The sequence below is a fragment of the Mauremys reevesii genome, linkage group 1 (genome assembly GCF_016161935.1).
Source record: "Mauremys reevesii isolate NIE-2019 linkage group 1, ASM1616193v1, whole genome shotgun sequence".
NCBI classification, from domain to species: domain Eukaryota; kingdom Metazoa; phylum Chordata; order Testudines; family Geoemydidae; genus Mauremys; species Mauremys reevesii.
The window spans coordinates 298,495,437-298,513,926 of NC_052623.1; the positions used below are offsets into that span (position 1 = coordinate 298,495,437).

Consider the following 18,490-nt stretch of genomic DNA (forward strand, 5'->3'; position numbering starts at 1 on the left):
TTCTGTATTATAAAACTCATTTCCCAGTCAAGTTACTTATACTATCAGGCTCCAGTTTACTGTATTATGCTATTTAATTTTTTTTAATGCTATCTTTTGGTTTGAATGAAAGTTAATTCTTAAATTTTCTTACAAAGCTACTGTAAAGCCTGGAACATGAGAGATTACAGTGGATCATAACATAATATCTAATACAGAAAGAAGTCTTGATAATTATATTTAATATACTCACTTGAATAAAGGAGTTCCACAGACAACACATTTGTATATCCCGTGAGCTTTATGATGTGTGTATTCTCCCTCAAAGGCGCTGGGAAAAACAAAAACGCTATTTTAAAAATCAGTAAGGGAATAGTGTTTTTTAGAGTGCAAAAAGCTGAACTCAAGAGTTAGCTGTTGTTATTCTTTATCAAATGAAAAAAATAAACATCTTCATCAATTTGCCTTAACAGTTACATACCATTCAGGAAGAAGTAAAACCTCACACACGTCAAAGATAAGAGCACAAAAACCAATTGCTGTTTAAAAATGTTTGGCAACGTCCTAAAATTAGTAATTTTTAAACAATCTTTGTTTAAAATTCAATTAATCTTGAGCATTTCTCTAGCTTTAGTCTTCAAACAATTTTTTAACAATGATCTCAAATGTTCAACAACAAATAAAGCACTAGTGTAGTGGGTAAATGACACTGTTGGTTTGTTAGCACAGGATGGGCTGCCCGTGTGTTAGACTAGAGTATCATTAGTAACTTAGCAGAAAATGAAACAACTGGTCCATCATTTCAAGCTGCATGAGCCTTATATTTTTAGTCGAAAAGGAATATTACAGTTTTAAGGGAATATTTTTCTAAGTTAACAAACTTAAGAGCTAGGAGGTCATTCATCTAATACAAATCAGCTGTGCTAGTCCAACAAAAAGCCTATGTGCTCGGCAGCTTGTTTTTATTATCCTTTCACCCTTTTTATGAGGTCCAATTTTTTTTTTATAAACAGGATTTTTAAGAATGACCTACTCTCCAATTGTTTGTGTGCATTAAATCATTTTGCTAATCATATACACAACAGTAAGTGATTGGGGTGGAAGAAGGTCTCATGAGTGGAGGCTCAGGACCCACTGCCAGCTCATTTGTTTGGGGGGGGGGGTTGTGCCAGTGATTACCATTCATTACATTCAGCAAACAGTATACTCTGGTAGGAAGAGTGTTGCCTATTAACTAGGACCCCATGTGTGGTAAAGAGCCCTTTCAGGTCATGAATGAAAACAAGCAGTTACATCATTAATACACTTGGATCAGAGGTAAGCTAGGGCCTTATGCCAAGCTCCATGGTATAAATTAGACAACAAAATGGTTAGACTTTGGCAAGTTGCCTTCATGCTGGAATCAGCTGAGAGAGACTATTCACTACAAACAGTTTGGAAGTGAGCACTTTTTTTTTTCCCATCCAGGATTTAGGGCTAGCTTCCAGGGACTAAAGCCATGTGAGGGCAGTTATTGAAAATTTTTGACATTCCTACCACAAATGAGCCAATAAATACCTTCTCCACATGTGCTTCAAAAAGAAATTGGAGTGGGGTGGAAAGGAACTAAATTATGCTACCTTCTTTTTGCAGCCAAAATGTCTATACTTACAATGGCCACCTTCAAAATTTCAGCCTCCTGGCACAGAGCCATTTTCCTCATGGTTCTGCTCACTGTGATGTCTTCCAAAAAATGTACCTAAACCGCTATTACTTCCACACATTTTGTAGTAAACTAAAAACAGACCCTAAACATAAGCTCTGTGACTTTATAAGACACTTAGTGTTCATTTAATACACACACTCTCTCTCTCTCTCTCTCGCCTTGACCACCACACGGCAGATGCCTGTCTTTTCAGTGGTGTTAATTTGTAGGGGTTAGTAAACAAGTGGAGAATTCTTGAAAGCGGTTGGAGGGGAAACAGCAGCAAAGGGGAGGAGAGAAGGAAAGATGCCTATTTCTTCATGAATGTGCTTCCTTCAGCCTGCCTTACCTTTCAGTCCCTTTCTCCTGAGTGACATGGTACTGCAAAGGCGTCAGCCGCTTCCTCAGGTCCTGCTGGGAAAAGACCACCTTGCAGTTCTTTTTATCCCTACATGACCCTGAAAAAGGGAGAGGATATGAGAGAAGGAGTCTTTTTAGCTTAAATCTTGAATAATTGCTTTGGCTGACGGCCACAGCATAGCTTCTGCATTCACTTGTCAATGACCAGACCAGTCCCTAATGCAATAGAATGGCTCAGCTGAACTGCAGCTGATTATTTCTTCAAATCCAAGTTTTAAAAGAATGTTGCTCAAAAGCCAGGTGATTCCACTGGAGCAGTGACAATGTGCTACAGCCAAAGCCTTCTGTGTGCCATCCTAAACCTTTACACAGTCATTCATGAGAAGGTAACATTTTCCTACCACTTAAAAAAAAAAAGTCAGCAAAAAATAATTCAAACTCAATGCTCTTTTCAAGACATCTATATTGTAGACATAAGGTAATGGGCATATGATGTTTAGCCACGATTCAGCATCCAATGATTCACAACCTTTTAAAGAAGTTTTAAATATTATAAATCATTATACTTCTAGTATGGTTGATTACTCCACCATCCTTACTTTTACTTTAACTTTATTTATTTTTGTCACAACTGAATTATTCTTAGGGACTAGGTCTTATAACGCAGATCAAAATATCAGCCCTAAGAGAAAAGTCATTTCACTATTCTAAAAATTGTGCAGTCCTCAAAAATAAAGTTGTCTTAAACATTAGAACTGGGATGTATTAATTAATTTATTAATTAATTAAAATTAAAGCTGGCTCATACTTCCTTGAAAATTCCAACCTAGACTATGCCTAGGTTCTACACACAAAAAGAAAATCTAAATGGTCTCAAGGCATTATTGTAAAAACATCATTCTTATAATGCAAAATCTGTAATTACTCTAGAAAAGAATTTAAAAAAAAAATTTTCTGAGGAAGCCAATCTGAGATTTATACTTTTCAGGACCCAATACTGGTTGCTCTGGTGAATGAAAACCAAAAAAATTACCCTAGTACAAGTGTGCTGAATGTGGAAATAGCTTTACTAACCATATGTAATACTTCATGTAAAATAACTCTAATTATTCAAGTAATTATAATATGCACAATTAGAAATAAACAGTCCTGACAAAAATATTTTTGTCAGCAATATATACACTCATAAAAAGTCCAATTGTGTTCCCAAAGTAGAGGGAACAGAGCTACCCATCTGTATGTCATTTAGTACAAGAGAGGCAATGGCAGGTTTAAATTACGTGGTATTGGATTGCAATTTCCTAACATTGGATGCTTTTCTGCTTTTTTACCTTGAGTCATTACTAAGAGTGTTCATAAAAAGTAGCTTAAAGCACAGATGCTTGCAAATCATTTAGGCAAAGATATTTCTCCCTCTCCCCCACCTCCACCCCTTCTTTCTCTCTCCCTTAGTTTTATTCTTCCAAAGCAAAAAACGTTGGTCACTACTGACTAACCTTGTCACAAAGGTCCAAAGAGAAAAAGTAAAATTGAGAACATCTGATTGAAATAAATAATGCAAACATAAAAAGCTTGGCTACTGAATGAAAGGTATTGAAAAGCAACTTCATTTCATAGATTGGAAATTACTTTTGATCTAAACATTCTTAAAAACAGATTGTTTTCTGAAACATCTCATTAACTGTGCTGCAGAGCCCTCCTGTTAATGTCAAGCTTTGAAAGAGCGCTGCTTTACTCCTTTGTTAGTTTCAATCTTATTTGGGAGGGGGATAAAGATTTCATTCCAGGTTTCTTTGTTTGTCTTTCAAGAACCACTAAAGAAGTATTCAGACAACTTTTGCAGGAATGTGCCCTGTGCCATGGCTTACAAATTATTTGGTTTTGGTGCACTTAAAGGTCACCTTCCAAATTAGCAAAATTTTCCTACATCCTGGCTTTTCAACCTTAAATGTAAATATTGTTTCCTAACTGTAAGTGAGGTTTGTTCTTTATAACATTTGGTTGCTTATTTAAAGATGTCAAACTTTGGAGATTTTTATTCTCAGGGTGTGCTGTCTTCTTGCACTAATAAGTCTTTCAAAGGATAACTAACAGCAAAAAGAAGTATATGCATTACATAAATAACTCAATGTTGCATTATGCAGCTCAATAAGAAATTGCCTGATTATGAATCCTAAATCTTATATTTTAATATTAAAAAGCAGCCCAAATTGGGCCGATGAGTTTTATAGACAAACACCCCTTTATTTTTTTTTAAACTTGCTCAAAATTATTTCTACTTCCAAAACTTCATCTCATTCCTTAACATTAAAAAGAAATAACTAAGCATATCTCAACTTTGAAAAATCATGGAAAAGTTGAGTGTTTTAAAAGAAAATCTCATTTTAAACTCTTACAATAATTCCTTAAGTGGGTACCCTGATTTTATCATTTTAGAATCATAGCATTCTTTACTGGGTATAGTCACTACTATACAGAAGGAAATTTCCTTTTCACTGTATATCCTTTAATCCATGACCTTGCAATCAGAAGTAGGAAGCATGTTATAAGAGATTTTTCCCTATTGTTTTTATAGTTACCTGAATGTTTTACAAGACAGACAAGTATTTAAATGTACAATGAAATCTTGCTACTCTGCACTGGTGTACACTGCAAACCTACACTGGAAAGGGATTTTCAAGGTTTTCAGACCACTGGCCAGCAAAATTCTAATGCTGTGCTGCAACCCAGTTGGATGAACCTCGTGTCATCATGTGACCCAACCCTCAGATCTCAGGAACATCCTTAAGCAGAGCTTTGACACTTACGGTTTAAATGTTCATGGCAAACTGATAGACCAGTAAATTAACCAAGCCTGTTGCTTTTGAATGCCAGAGACAAGGGGTAACATGGTGTATATCCATTGGCTACCCCCACCACTTGCTAGTTTGCAATGGGTCTCCCTGTTAGGGTGAATTAGTGAGGTTCTAGTGTTTTAAGTTCTTTATTTAGGCTCCAGTTCAGAATAGCATTTCTATACAAGGGAGCACTTAAAACATATGCATAACTTTAAGCATGTGCTTAAGTATTTTCCTGAATTGGAGCCTTATTTTGTAATACTATGTCATGCCAGATTAGCCATCCCCATGCAAAACATGCACAGATGCAACATCTTTACCTTGTGGTTTAGAGCGAGGCTATCACCACCATTGGTTTAAATATGACAAGGAAGAGGCAGCAAACTAGAGAGGGAAAAATGCTCACTTTGCACTAAAATAACGCCTGTACTCCACACTGCAAAGCTTATATAATAATTTCTAAAGACAATTGTTTGTGTGCACTTTAAACAAAATTACCTGGGGGGGAGGGGAATCAGTGGGAAATGCAAGATGAAATATAGGGAGTATGGGAAAACAATTATGGATGGATCATTTCTTCTATGGTGATTATGCAATAAATAGCAACTAATAATGCAACCAATATGGTATCCATACCAATTATGAAAAAATATCAACAGTACAGAGCAAGAGCCCAATCAAATCACCTTACTGTTCATAAAGAACACAGAATGAACCTGTCCATCAGCCCATGCCTGTCTTCCTTGTGTTAGTTCTCTCAACAAGGGGTCAGTAATGGGGTTGAAACAGGATTTCCATGAAAGTCTCTAAAACTTTAGAAGGCTTCTTAACTTCCTGGCAAATCAGGTCTAAATTTGTGTGCTGCTTATTCATAAACTCTGCAGGTCAATGTGAACGAGAAAAATAATCTGCAGTTTTAAAATTAGGGTGGCATCCACTTTGGACCAGTCATTTCATGAGACCATGAGGAGGGTGGAAATCTTAAATTTTCACTCCAATTTTTGCCTCCTTGAAGAAAAAACAGGAGAAATTTTAAATGTATCCTCAAGATAGTAAGTGTGCATCTGAAAATCCTGTTTGGTTTGTTATACCTGTGCCTGCTTCTGCAGTGAGCTCCTTACATGGAGCTCCAGTGAAGTCTGTGGCAGGGGCTACAGAGAGATGGATGGAACTCAGAGAGATACGGGCCCCAGCTGAATATTTACTGTTTATCCTTCCCTCTTCATTCTCATTACTGTTCATTATAAAGGCATTTTACATACAGCTGTACTTCAAGATCCTTTATGCTGCCAAAAACGGCAGCAGTGCTAACCAAAGTGAAATGTGGCTTTCAAGGCTTCAGAACAAGGTAGAGGCTTTTTCAGATGAAACTAATAATAAAACAGGAATGTCTATTTTTAGGCTAATAAATATGCATAAAATATAATTTTTGGATGTTTTACTGATTTCTGCATCTCAAAAATGGCCTTGAGGGGAAAAAATGCAAAGCACATTGGAAATAATTACCAACCTCATCATCACTTCCCCTCGTTTTACAGCTTGTTCCCTCAACTTGGAGCCCAGCACTATAAAACAGAAGTGAGCTGCAAGCATTTTCTGGTGGTGACCTGAGCACCTCACCTTGGTTCTAAATTCCTATTTTTGTGAAGCTTTCCAAATCTGGGGTTCATAAATGAAGACAAACACCAACATATACACAATTTCCTTTGATTTAATTAAATACAAAAGAGCAGTAAGGTTTCTTCAGATAGAGTGACAAAAGCTATCAGGCCATTACTCCTGGCCACTATCATTAATCTGCTCCCCTGTGCCTGAGGGACCAGATTAGTGTCTGACATACAGGTACTGAAACATTGCCTACTCATAGCTTTCCTTCTTTAATACTCTTTTGAACTGTTACAATTTTATCTTTTGTTTTGTTGCTTCCTTTCTCTTACTGCATTGAAAATAACTCACATTTCATATTTCATGTAAAGCACTGTGTATATTCTCCTCTTTGTGCATGTGCATAAGTCTCATTCACACTAATGGCCATGATAGGCATGCAACGAGTACATACTATTAAGACTTCCTGAATTAAATACAGTGAGACAAATGTTCCAGCCCAGCATCACTGTATAATAAATCAGGCTTCCAGTTTTCTATACTATTAACAACAACTTTTCAAGCATGTGTCAGTGGGGTTTAATCATATTTTTTATACAGCACCATAGGTCTCAATTCTGCCATTTGACCAGTATAGACAGCCCCCTGAGACTACGCAGAGCCCCACTGATTTCAAAGGGATTCTGTGTGGACAGAAGGGTCTACTCACGCGGATCAGACTGCAAGACCTATGTCTAAGCATACATCTCCTTGCTTCTCCAAATCACATGCCCCCATCTGTGGGGTGTACCTTGCTCCCTAATGGCGAGTTACCTAGTACTGATGCGAAAGGAATGCTGCCAGACTAAGTTATATTTTTTTAAAAATCAAATATCCTTACCCATACTACAAAACTTTCTATTTCATTAAAAACTGAAATATCTAATTTAATTTCCACTATTTATGCTATTAGTTGACACTTTGCATTTCCCTCCATCTTCAAAGAATGAAAATAGGCAGGTCACTTTCATTTTTGTTTAGTCTGTTTCCCTTTATGCTTATTTAGCATTAGCAGAATGCTCCAGTGTAGGAGAATGTTGGTTTGATTTTGTTTTTATAGCAGAAATTTTTCATTGGAATTACAAAACAATTGATGGAAATATTTATGTTGGTTGAGTTTGAAAACATTTAAAATACCTAACTTTTGGTTCTAGTTTGACCTACCAGCATTTTCTTAAGATGATAACTAAACATGCACTGTCAGGAACAGTAACAATGGGTAACAAATGAAATCAGATTCTTACTCAACATAAACCAATTTATCAGTAAACCTGTTCTCCCGGTCTCCATGCAAATCATCACTAAAATGTAGGGCTGTTGATCAATTGAGGTTAAGTCACGCAATTAACTCAAAAAAATTAATCATGATTAATCACTGTTTTAATCGCACTGCTAAACAATAGAATACCAATTGAAATATATTATTAAGTTTTTGGATGCTTTCCTACATTTTCAGACATATTGATTTCAATTAACACAGAATTAGTACACTTTTTTTTTTTTTTTTTTTACACAAAACAAAAGAAATAGTATTTTTCAGTTCACCTCATATAAGTGCTGCAGTGCAAGCTATTTATCTGAAAGTGCAACTTACAAATGTAGATTTTTTTGATTACATAACTGCACTCAAAAACAAAACAATATTAATCTTGATAGCCTACAATTCCACTCAGTCCTACTTCTTGTTCAGCTAAGACAAACAAGTTTGTTTACATTTATAGGAGATAATGCTGCCAGCTAATTTACAATGTCACCTGAAAGTGAGAACAGAAATTCTCATGGCACATTTCTGGCTGGCATTACAAGGCATTTATGTGCCAGATATGGTAAATATTTGTATGCCCCTTCATGCTTCGGCCACCATTCCAGAGGACGTGCTTCCATGCTGACGGCGCTCATTAAGAAAATAATGCATTAATTAAATTTGTGACCGAACTCCTTAGGGGAGAAAACTGTATATCTCCTGCTCAGTTTTACCTGCATTCTGCCATATATTTCATGTTACAGCAGTCTTGGATGATGATCCAGCACATGTTGTTCGCTTTAAGAACACTTTCACTGCAGATTTGACAAAACACAAAGAAGGTACCAATGTGAGATTTCTAAAGATAGCTACAGCACACAAACCAAAACTTAAGAACCCGAAGCGCTTTCCAAAATCTGAGAACGAGGTGTGGAGCATACTTTCAGAAGTCTTAAAAGAGCAACACTCCAATGCAGAAACTACAGAACCTGAACCACCAAAATAGAAAATCAATCTTCTGTTAGTGGCATCTGACTCAGATAATGAAAATGAACACGCTTCAGTCCGCACTTCTTTGGATCGTTATTGAGCAGAACCCATCATCAGCATGGACACATGTCTTCTGGAATCTTTAGCACATCTGGCACATTAATATCTTGCAATACCAGCTACAACAGTGCCATGTGAATGCCTGCTGTTACTTTCAGGTGACATTGTAAACAAGTGGGCACCGTTATCTCCTGAAAATGTAAACAGACTTGTTTGTCTGAACGATCGGCTGAACAAGAAGTAGGACTGAGTGGACTTGTAGGCTCTGAAGTTCAACTTTCACAATAGAGATTGCACAACAGTACTTGTATTAGGTGAATTCTTTTGTTTTTACAGTGCAAATATTTGTAATAAAAATAAATATAAAGTGAGCACTGTACACTTTGTATTGTGTGCTGTAATTGAAATCAATATATTTGAAAATGTAGAAAAACAGCCAAAAATATTTAAAGGTATTATATTAACAGCACGATTAATCGCACAATTAATTTTTTAATCTCGACAGCCCTACTAAAATTACATACTAGAAGTCTTATGTTAAATTCTAATTCAACTTTCTAGATTTTCCCCCTTTAATCCACAACTTTTGTCTAACTCCATCTTTTGGTTCACTGTTTCTGTTCTAAGTTTCCTCATAGCTGAATTCAATCAAAGGCCATCTTTGAGTTATTTAAAGTGTTGGTCAGAAGATTCTCTTCAACTAGCAAGACAAAGAGTTATTATTTTGAATATCTGCAAAGCCAACTTTAAATAAAATACAAATCTTGGTCTTAAAATTACTGTTTCATATATTGTAGGGGGGGGAATAGCTCTGTATTTCTTTGAGGAATGGCTCCTTCATTTCCTTGCTTTAGGAGACTATATCCCACCTACATCCCATACCATTTGCCGTTTCAAACAAGCAGTAGCAATGGAGAAAGAGAACATTTTCGCAGCACTGTGTGTTGAAAATCTGAGTGCTGGAGATGATATTTTTGGTCAGGTGCCAATTAAATAAATATAACCCTGCTCTTTTATTTTAACACTCAGGAAGGATAGAAGGAAGAGTTGACACAGCGAAGAGGAAAGCTGGTTCTTTTAAAGTGTATTTTATTGCATGGGAAACTTACAATGGAGTTGTACCTCTGGAGTTGTCTAATTTGTTTTTAAATCTGAATGGATCAGCAGCAAACCATGGCCATGGTGTTTTGTTGATGATCCACATAGATAGGCCATCTCTCTCCCCAAATATTTTAGCTCTACCATAAGCTTCTCGTGCAAAAATCCAACTTCCAAAGATTTCAATGACTGATAGTATAAACAAAACAAAACAAAAATCCCTTTTTTGTACACTCTCTTTTTAAGCTAGACATTGGTATTGGAACCAATTGTTTTCTTTTTATCATCATCTCACCCTTTAGTGCTAGAGTCACTGGGAGATGTGGGTGCCTGGTTCATCTCATGTCTAGCATTTTCCCCTTTAATTCCATAAAACTGCCAGTGGAATAATGGTGGCTATGTTGCTGAGACAGAGCCTGTGAGAAACAACTCATCCCATGGAGAAGAAATACAGAGCTGTTTTTGAAATTTAAAAAAACATTTTTAAAAAATGGAAGTGTTTTTCATATGGGAAAAATAGCTCTGTATATCAACTCCATGGGATGGCCCCTTTACTTCCTTATTGGAGGCATCTGTGTCCTGTGCACTGCTGAAATATCACCACTAGTCACTTAAGCTTGGTTTTACATCCTTTCAAAATCACAGTCACAGATTTATACATAGACGGGGCAAAGCATTCAAGCAACTATCTTGTACAGGCTGGCAGGTGACTATAACTACCTTATAGGGCGTTTCCATCTATTCTTTTTAGGATTACTATGATTAAGGTGGCGTAGTGCTTTGTAAATGGAAGCACCTTCAGTAAAACTGAGCAATCCTGGTACTTAGAACATTTGGAGATATTATAGATCAGCCTCTTTCAAGGATATATGTATATGAGGTCACTGTCCTTGCATGACAAACTCCAAAAGGTCCTAGAAAAAATGTTGCCATATTATATATAGGCTGTCAAAGGATTAAAAAAATAATCATGTGATTAATCGCACTGTTAAACAATAACAGAATAACATTTATATAAATATTTTTGGAAATTTTCTACATTTTCAAATATATTGATTTGAATTACAATAGAACAGTGTACAGTGCTCACTTTATATTTATTTTTATTACAAATATCTGTGCTATAAAAAACAAAAGAAATAGTATTTACAATCTCTATCATGAAAGTTGAACTTACAAATGTAGAATTATGTACAAAAAAAAACTGCATTCAAAAATAAAACAATGTAAAACTCTGGAGGCTGCAAGTCCATTCAGTTTTCTTCTTTAGTCACACAGACAAACAAGTTTGTTTACATTTGCAGGACATAATGCTGCCCGCTTCTTGTTTACAATGTCACCTGAAAGTGAGTACAGGTGTTCTCATGGCACTATTGTAGCCAGTGTCACAAGATATTTACGTACCAGATGCATTAAAGATTCATATGTCCCATCATTCTTCAACCACCATTCTAGAAGACATGTGTCCATGCTAATGAGGGGTTCTGCTCGATAAAGATCCAAAGCAGTTTGGACTGATGCATGTTCACTTTCATCATCGGAGTCAAATGCCACCAGCAGCTTGATTTTCTTTTTTGGTGATTCAGGTTCCGTAGTTTTCACATTGGAATCCTGCTCTTTTAAGACTTCTCAAAGCATGCTCCACACCTCATCCCTCTCAGATTATGGAAGGCACTTCATATTATTAAAACTTGGGTCAAGTGATATAGCTATCTTTAGAAATCTCACATTGGTACCTTCTTTGCATTTTGTCAAATCTGCAGTGAGAGTGTTCTTAACATGAACAACATGTGCTGGGTCATCATCCAAGACTGCTGTAACATGAAATATATGGCAGAATGCAGGTAAAACTGAGCAGGAGATATACAGTTCTCCCCCAAGGAGTTCAGTCACAAATTTAATTAATGCATTATTTTCTTAATGAGCGCCGTCAGCATGGAAGCACGTCTTCTGGAATGGTGGCCGAAGCATGAAGGGGCATACAAATATTTACCATATCTGGAACATAAATGCCTTGTAATGCCAGCTAGAAAAGTGCCATGCGAACGCCTGTTCTCACTTTCAGGTGACATTATAAATAAGAAGCCGGAAGCATTATCTCCCGCAAATGTAAACAAACTTGCGTCTTAGTGATTGGCTGAATAAGAAGTAGTACTGAGTGGACTTGTAGGCTCTAAAGTTTTACATTGTTTTGCTTTTAAGTGCAGTTATGTAACAAAAAAATCTACATTTGTAAGTTGCTCTTTCATAATAAAGAGATTGCATTATGGTATTGGTACTTTTACAGTGCAAATATTTGTAATAAAAATATAAAGTGAGCACTGTACACTTTGTATTGTGTTGTAATTGAAATCAATATATTTGCAAATGTAGAAAAACAAAATATTTAATAAAATTTCAACTGATATTTTATTGTTTAACAGTGCAATTAAAACTGTGATTAATCGCAATTAATATTTTTTAAGTTTAATCGCGTGAGCTAACTGCGATTAATCAACAGCCCTAATTATATACCTTCATGAAGGAAAAAAAAGCCAATATGACACTAAACTTCTAAATTAATGACAAACTGGGACGGGGTAGCTATGGTGGGTTGGTAATAGGACATGAAGTCTCTTACCTTTAAGTTCTGAGTCTGAATTGGGCTATAATTGTTCAGTGGCCTATGTGATATGAGTTGATACTCTCAGCATAGCTCTCAATGGTGACATCCACGTAAAAGAAACCATCCTCACCTTTGTAACTGGCACCTCTGCTGGCTGTCTCATCAGAAAGGCTAAGAACTGAGTAAGCCTGGAGACTGATCTATTCTCTTCATCCTTACAAGTGAACCACACAAGCCAAGATTGAGACAGGTTGGCAGAGTGGGGAGAAACTTATGCTACACTATCTTTTTTCTCCCCAGAGAGGAGACTTCTGATTCCAATGCTCTCATTTTAACACCTTTCACCAGGGACTACATAAAAATGAAGACATAACATACGGAAATATTTTATTAACGTAAGAATTAAGCTAAATTTAAAAATAGCAAATTGCTCTGTCTTTTCAGCTATCTTGTGCGTTCAAAAATATTTCAATAAGCCATAAAAATGTGTATATTCCCACAGCTTTAATAAAGGTCTAACCTGCAGTAGAAACAATTAAAAAGTCAGCATTTGCCAGCAGTTACTACAGTGGTGTGCAACCTATAGTTATTCAGGCTCTTGCTAAATCCTCCTGGTAACTTCCTCGGCAATAGCGATGTGCCACCTTTTCAGCTTGAGGACAGAACACTGTATTTCAAAAGGCCAAGGTGCCACAATCAATATTTTGGGGCACATTCTCTGCCCTGTTTGTGTTCTTCTGTGCTGCTTAGAGCTGAAACTACCTGCAAGTCCCATAGCGTTTAAGAGTTCCTAGCAGGCACAGCTGGCTCCTACGCCTACGACCATCGGCACAGAGAGATGTACTGAGGACAAGAGGATATGGCTAGAGCATACAGTACTCCAGCTATCCCCAGCATAGATTTGGGGCCTAGAGGACTATTGCCAGCTGGCAGAAGTTAGCCCCCAAAATGCTCTAACCTGCACCAGGGCTAAGGCAGAAAAACAAGGATCCATAAGTGGTTGTTGGTTCTCAGCTTGTCTTTTCCCTCTCCCCTACACAGCTATGTGGAAGAGGGAGCCCGTCCTTCGCTAGCTGTTCCCACAGGCTCAGGAAGACCCAGCTGAGCTCCTATCCTGCTGTGCTCTCCTTGGTGCTCCCAAAGCTCAGCAGGATACTCAGCAATGGAGTAGCCAGAGCTACTCTGTCTTTCTTGCCTGCAACACAGCAGGTAGCCAAAGGGGAGCTATTGAATAAATGCAGCAGGAAAAGAACAACAGCTGCTCAGAGCACTCCTTGGTCACATCACAGCTGCTCCTGAGGCTGCAAGAGCAGCGATGCCCGACACTTCCTTCCCGTAATGATGGACTCGATTCTAACACTTCCTTTTTTACATCCCAAGGCATGGCAGACAGAGCACGTTTTCAATTGGTAATCAAAAGCAAGTTTTCTGTTTAAGGTGCTTTAACAGTCTCCCTAGAGGGCCGCAAGTTAGACAACACTTCTCTACCATATCTCTCTTCCTTTCCATTCTTAGTGCCAAAATCTCCATCCACGCCTTGGTAATGCCGCATCTATGCTATGGCAACATTCCCCTTCCTTGCTTATCTGACTCACACTTTGTACCACTGCAGGTCTGTTCAAAAGGCTGCCATCAAACTCATGGCAGACACCCTTCCCCTTTGGAAGTCCCTTCAGTGTATCCAGACCACCACCTACATCAACTCCAAATGCATTACCACCACTTTAAGTGTCTATGCAACTCTTGCCCAGCTAGCATCTCCTCTCTTCTCTCCCACTCTGCTAATTCTGTATATCCTTCCCCCACAACACATCTGGGCGTTATCCCATGCTGCTCACTACCCTGATACTGTATGTAATGCACCCTCGATCAAACGCTTCCTCGAAACCTACTGCTCACCACACCCTCTCCAACAGTCTCCTGTTTTCCCTGGTCAACCTAATATCATCTAGATTTATTTTATTTTTTTTAAAAAAAGGAGGAAGTAACATAATAGATAAATTTGAAGGAACAAGAAACCATATTTTGTGTAAGCCTCCCTTCTTCTTGCTCGATGTCATCTCCCTCTGCATCATATCCTCTCTAACCTGGATTACAAACTCTTTAGACCAGGGAGAGTTTCTTTGTTGCCCTTGGGGAATTACTCAGGCCTATGGGGCTATTTATATACAACAGTTAAACAAGAACATGATAATTGCTGAAAATCCATCTTTAAATTACCCCAGCATTTCCCAAGCTCAGAGGAAGGGGCAAGCTACCTCAGCCAGGGTGGTGTGGAGTATGGAAGTGGAACAATGTGGGCTAAAAGTTCTGAGATCCCAAAACTACCCCATGCTTGCCCTGCAAACATGCTACTGCAGCAGTTCCCAAACTGTGGGGTTGCAGCAATCCCTAATGTACAGAGGATGTTATTTTGCTCCGCACAGTGTGATCTAGCATGTATGGTGATCATGCACCGTGACCTTGCATGCAGGATGCCATTTTGTAGAGCAAAATGGCATCCTCTGCACAGAGTGACCTTATACACACCATATGGCATCCTCCATGCGGCATGGTCTCACACGTACGGTGCGTGCAAGGTCATGTTGTGCGGAGGACATCATTTTGCTCTTCTGGAGTCCCGGCAGAAAATACTTCATTAAAATGGGATCACGCCAGTAAAAAGTCTGGGAACCCCATGCGATTGGGTGGGTTCTTAAAAGTCATCATCGCATTGCCACTCTGCTCCCACTGGGATCTCTAATGCAACAGACTGCGGAAGCGGCTCATTGTTTGCAAGGATGGGAGCACAGGCCTGGACATAGCATTGGAGGAATCGAGACTGCCCGTCCACCAATTTCTTGCATGGGTCCACCTGAAAAAAGAGGGGTGGACACCAGTGACTTAACATGATGTGCCTATATTGTGTAACTCATGTGGAAAGCATACCCTGTTGGTTACTGCTCTAATATGGGGCAGAGAAGAGGATGCTACGGAAGGAATTTCCTGATTTTTTTCAAGTATAAAGGCATGATATGAATGTTACTCAAAGCAACCAATTTTATGAATACATTTCATTCCCTCTGATACTAAAGAATGACTAATATTGAACAAAACCTTTTACATTGCACATATACAAATGTACAATATTTAAACAAAGACAGATTTAAATAGCTGTAAACAATACATTATTTTCCTAAGTGACCAAAATATCTGAGTAAATTTCCATTTAGGCACGTTTACAAAGGTGATTTTTTACCTCAAATAGTGTCTCTTCCTCCTTTAGAGCCATTACATAGATATGACAACAACATACCATGTCAGGTTACAACAGGATGCTATTATGATGTCGCTAGGATATACACAATAAAAATCTTGAAGACAGGTAATGAGTCTCTATAAGCGACAACTGTAAGCACCATTTTCATGTTAAGTATATATAAATACATTAACTTACTATTTACTGTGGCACTTACATAGTACTTTTCATCTTCAACACTCTATACAAGCATTAGCTGAGTAATTCTCTACATCCTGGCAAACTAATGAACTAGCAACATGAAAAATTTTATTTCAGATAAACGTATTTTGATTACAGAAGCATACATTTCATTTCTTTAAATCTTCAAAAAACAGTGAATTTGCTTTTCTCTCTCTCTCTTTTAAAATACTGTCTGCAGAGGGGACAAAAGCACATGTATCTGAGACCTTGTATGACAAATTTAAGCTCAGAGCAAGTTTTTACATTCAAGTTATAAATCCCACAAATCAGGGATTTATAATGAAAACACTGTCAGGCACTTAACCATAGGAGTATTAGTGGGTGTTGCTAGAATTAGTATATATTATCTTTCTCATCAATATATTTTTTTCAAACCACATGAAGATACATCTGCTATATTATATCCTTGGTAACACACTAAGAAACTATGGGAAAGTTAGAGCATATATGAAAATAATATGTACACATATACACACAACAAATACATTTAGAAATATTTAAATTACACAATATATACACAATCTGTATAAAATTTAATAGTGATTACAATTTTGGTGGATGCATAGGTGGGAGAGGGGGGACATGGTTGACTCAAGTTTTCAGAACTTCCGTTGTAAAAGCCAGATTTTGCAAAAACTATGTGTGTGAGTTAATTTAACTGACATGAGTAGTCGCAGAGTTCACATGGTTTATACACGTGAATTACTCATGTTTGCAAGTGTTTGCAAGAGCTGCCCCTACATGTAATCTTTTATGTTAATGGATTACTGCAAATAGTCCAATTTTGAAATTGTAACTATTCATTATGTATATTTTACTTATATTTTCAATTTACAATTGAGATTTAATAAAAGGTGTTATGAAAAAACATACTACATATATTTAATAAAAGAGACTTACACCATATGCCCAGCACCCTTTCATACAGATGTATTGTAATACAACCATATCCTAGAAAAATGTGGTTTGCCAGTACTCTTAATCATTCTAGTAATTAAACACTGCACAACAATTTAATTATCATTTAAGTCTTTATTATTTCATATACCTATTAGAAAATGTGCACGTAAGCATACCCAAACTCTCTAGAGTTTTGTATCATTAGTTTTACTTAATTTTTACAAATACTGTAATCTTTCTTGATCTACAATAGCAGAAAAACAGATCTCTATCTCATGCAAAAAAATGTGATGCAAGCAGCACAACATTCAAAGTGTTAAAGAAAGGACACTTTTTAAAAGGAATGAGAGCCCATAATAATTCAAAGACACAGCAAAGCAAAGTAAGATTTTTCTTTATAACTTGGTGGTCTGCTACAGAAAACATATGTATATGGAATATGCATAATTACTGTTTGTATCCGTTACTTGCTGGTATGCATTAAAGTAGCCAAAGGAAAATTTGTTCTTATCTTAAAAGATTTCAAAACAGATCTATTTCCTTATGAACCCAATCCTGAGAGATGCTGACTACCTCCTGCATTTCAGTGGACGTGGAGTGCACTGGATCAGGGCCAAACAGGGTCAGTTTATTCTAAATCATGTGAAAGTATAATGGAGTTGCAACTGTTACTGCAAATGAGGAAACCTCTAACATTATATGAAGGAAGTTTGTGTATAAGCCCAATCTTGTGTCATTTTTCATAATGCTCATGCTTTTCTTATGATAGTTTATACACACTTTAAACTAAATTCTCAGAATGTACCTATGTATGAATGATTTCTAAAGTGGAAGCTTTTCATTCTGTTCTATTTAGGCAAAAGAACATCTGATTAGTGCCATCTACAGGAAATTTGGCATACTGGGGTACATTGTAGCAATTTCTTCCCTGCTCACCACTATATGTTAGATTTAAAAATACATTGAAATGTTTAATCCTATTATTTTGTATAGTTAGAAGAATGCATTTATACCTCAGGCATTAATATGTGGATTTTAAAAATGCAAACAAACCTTCCACCAAATTAAATAATAATGATATGAAAGGTATACAGTTTATAACATGACTCAGTGTGTATCCATAAACTTCAGAATAGTCAGAAGACAAGAAAAGAGCTACCATATACTGAAGATTTCTGGATCGGAAAGAATTACTTGAAATAAAAAGCAGATAGTTCTGAAAATTAATGCATGTACTATTCTGAAATGAAATTGAATGTATTTGTTTTGGTCCTAATCTATAAATGACAGAATATATGAACTCCTTTTTACAGCACAAGCAAAGCTTAGGGGCAGTATATAGAGGATATTTGGACTGAAGCACTTATTCATAAAAGGCAACAGCTGATTCTGGGTATCACCCAGAAAATTAAAATGGATATAAAAATTATATTATTGTGCCCAATCCAGCAAATATTATAAGTGCGGAACTTTACTGATGTGAGTAATCCCAGTTTATCAATTACAAGACAGTTTAACCACCACAACTGACTAGAGCCTTGGTTTTATGCCTCATTTGAAAGATGGAACCTCTGTCAGCACACTGTTCCCTAAAATCATTTGGTGGCAT

At 37.0% G+C, this 18,490-nt stretch overlaps 1 protein-coding gene across 6 annotated transcripts in view; it reads right to left on the reverse strand.

Moving 5' to 3' along the window:
• MSRB3 (methionine sulfoxide reductase B3) overlaps window positions 1-18,490 on the reverse strand; it is a 149,319-nt gene that overhangs the window by 93,314 nt on the left and 37,515 nt on the right. For all 6 annotated transcript variants that reach the window (XM_039502034.1, XM_039502048.1, XM_039502013.1 and 3 more), the window contains 2 exons: window positions 2,013-2,121; window positions 233-310 (listed from right to left, as the gene is read on the reverse strand). In XM_039502034.1, coding sequence (XP_039357968.1) covers window positions 233-310; window positions 2,013-2,121 — 187 coding nt within the window. The remainder of the gene's footprint in view (window positions 1-232; window positions 311-2,012; window positions 2,122-18,490) is intronic.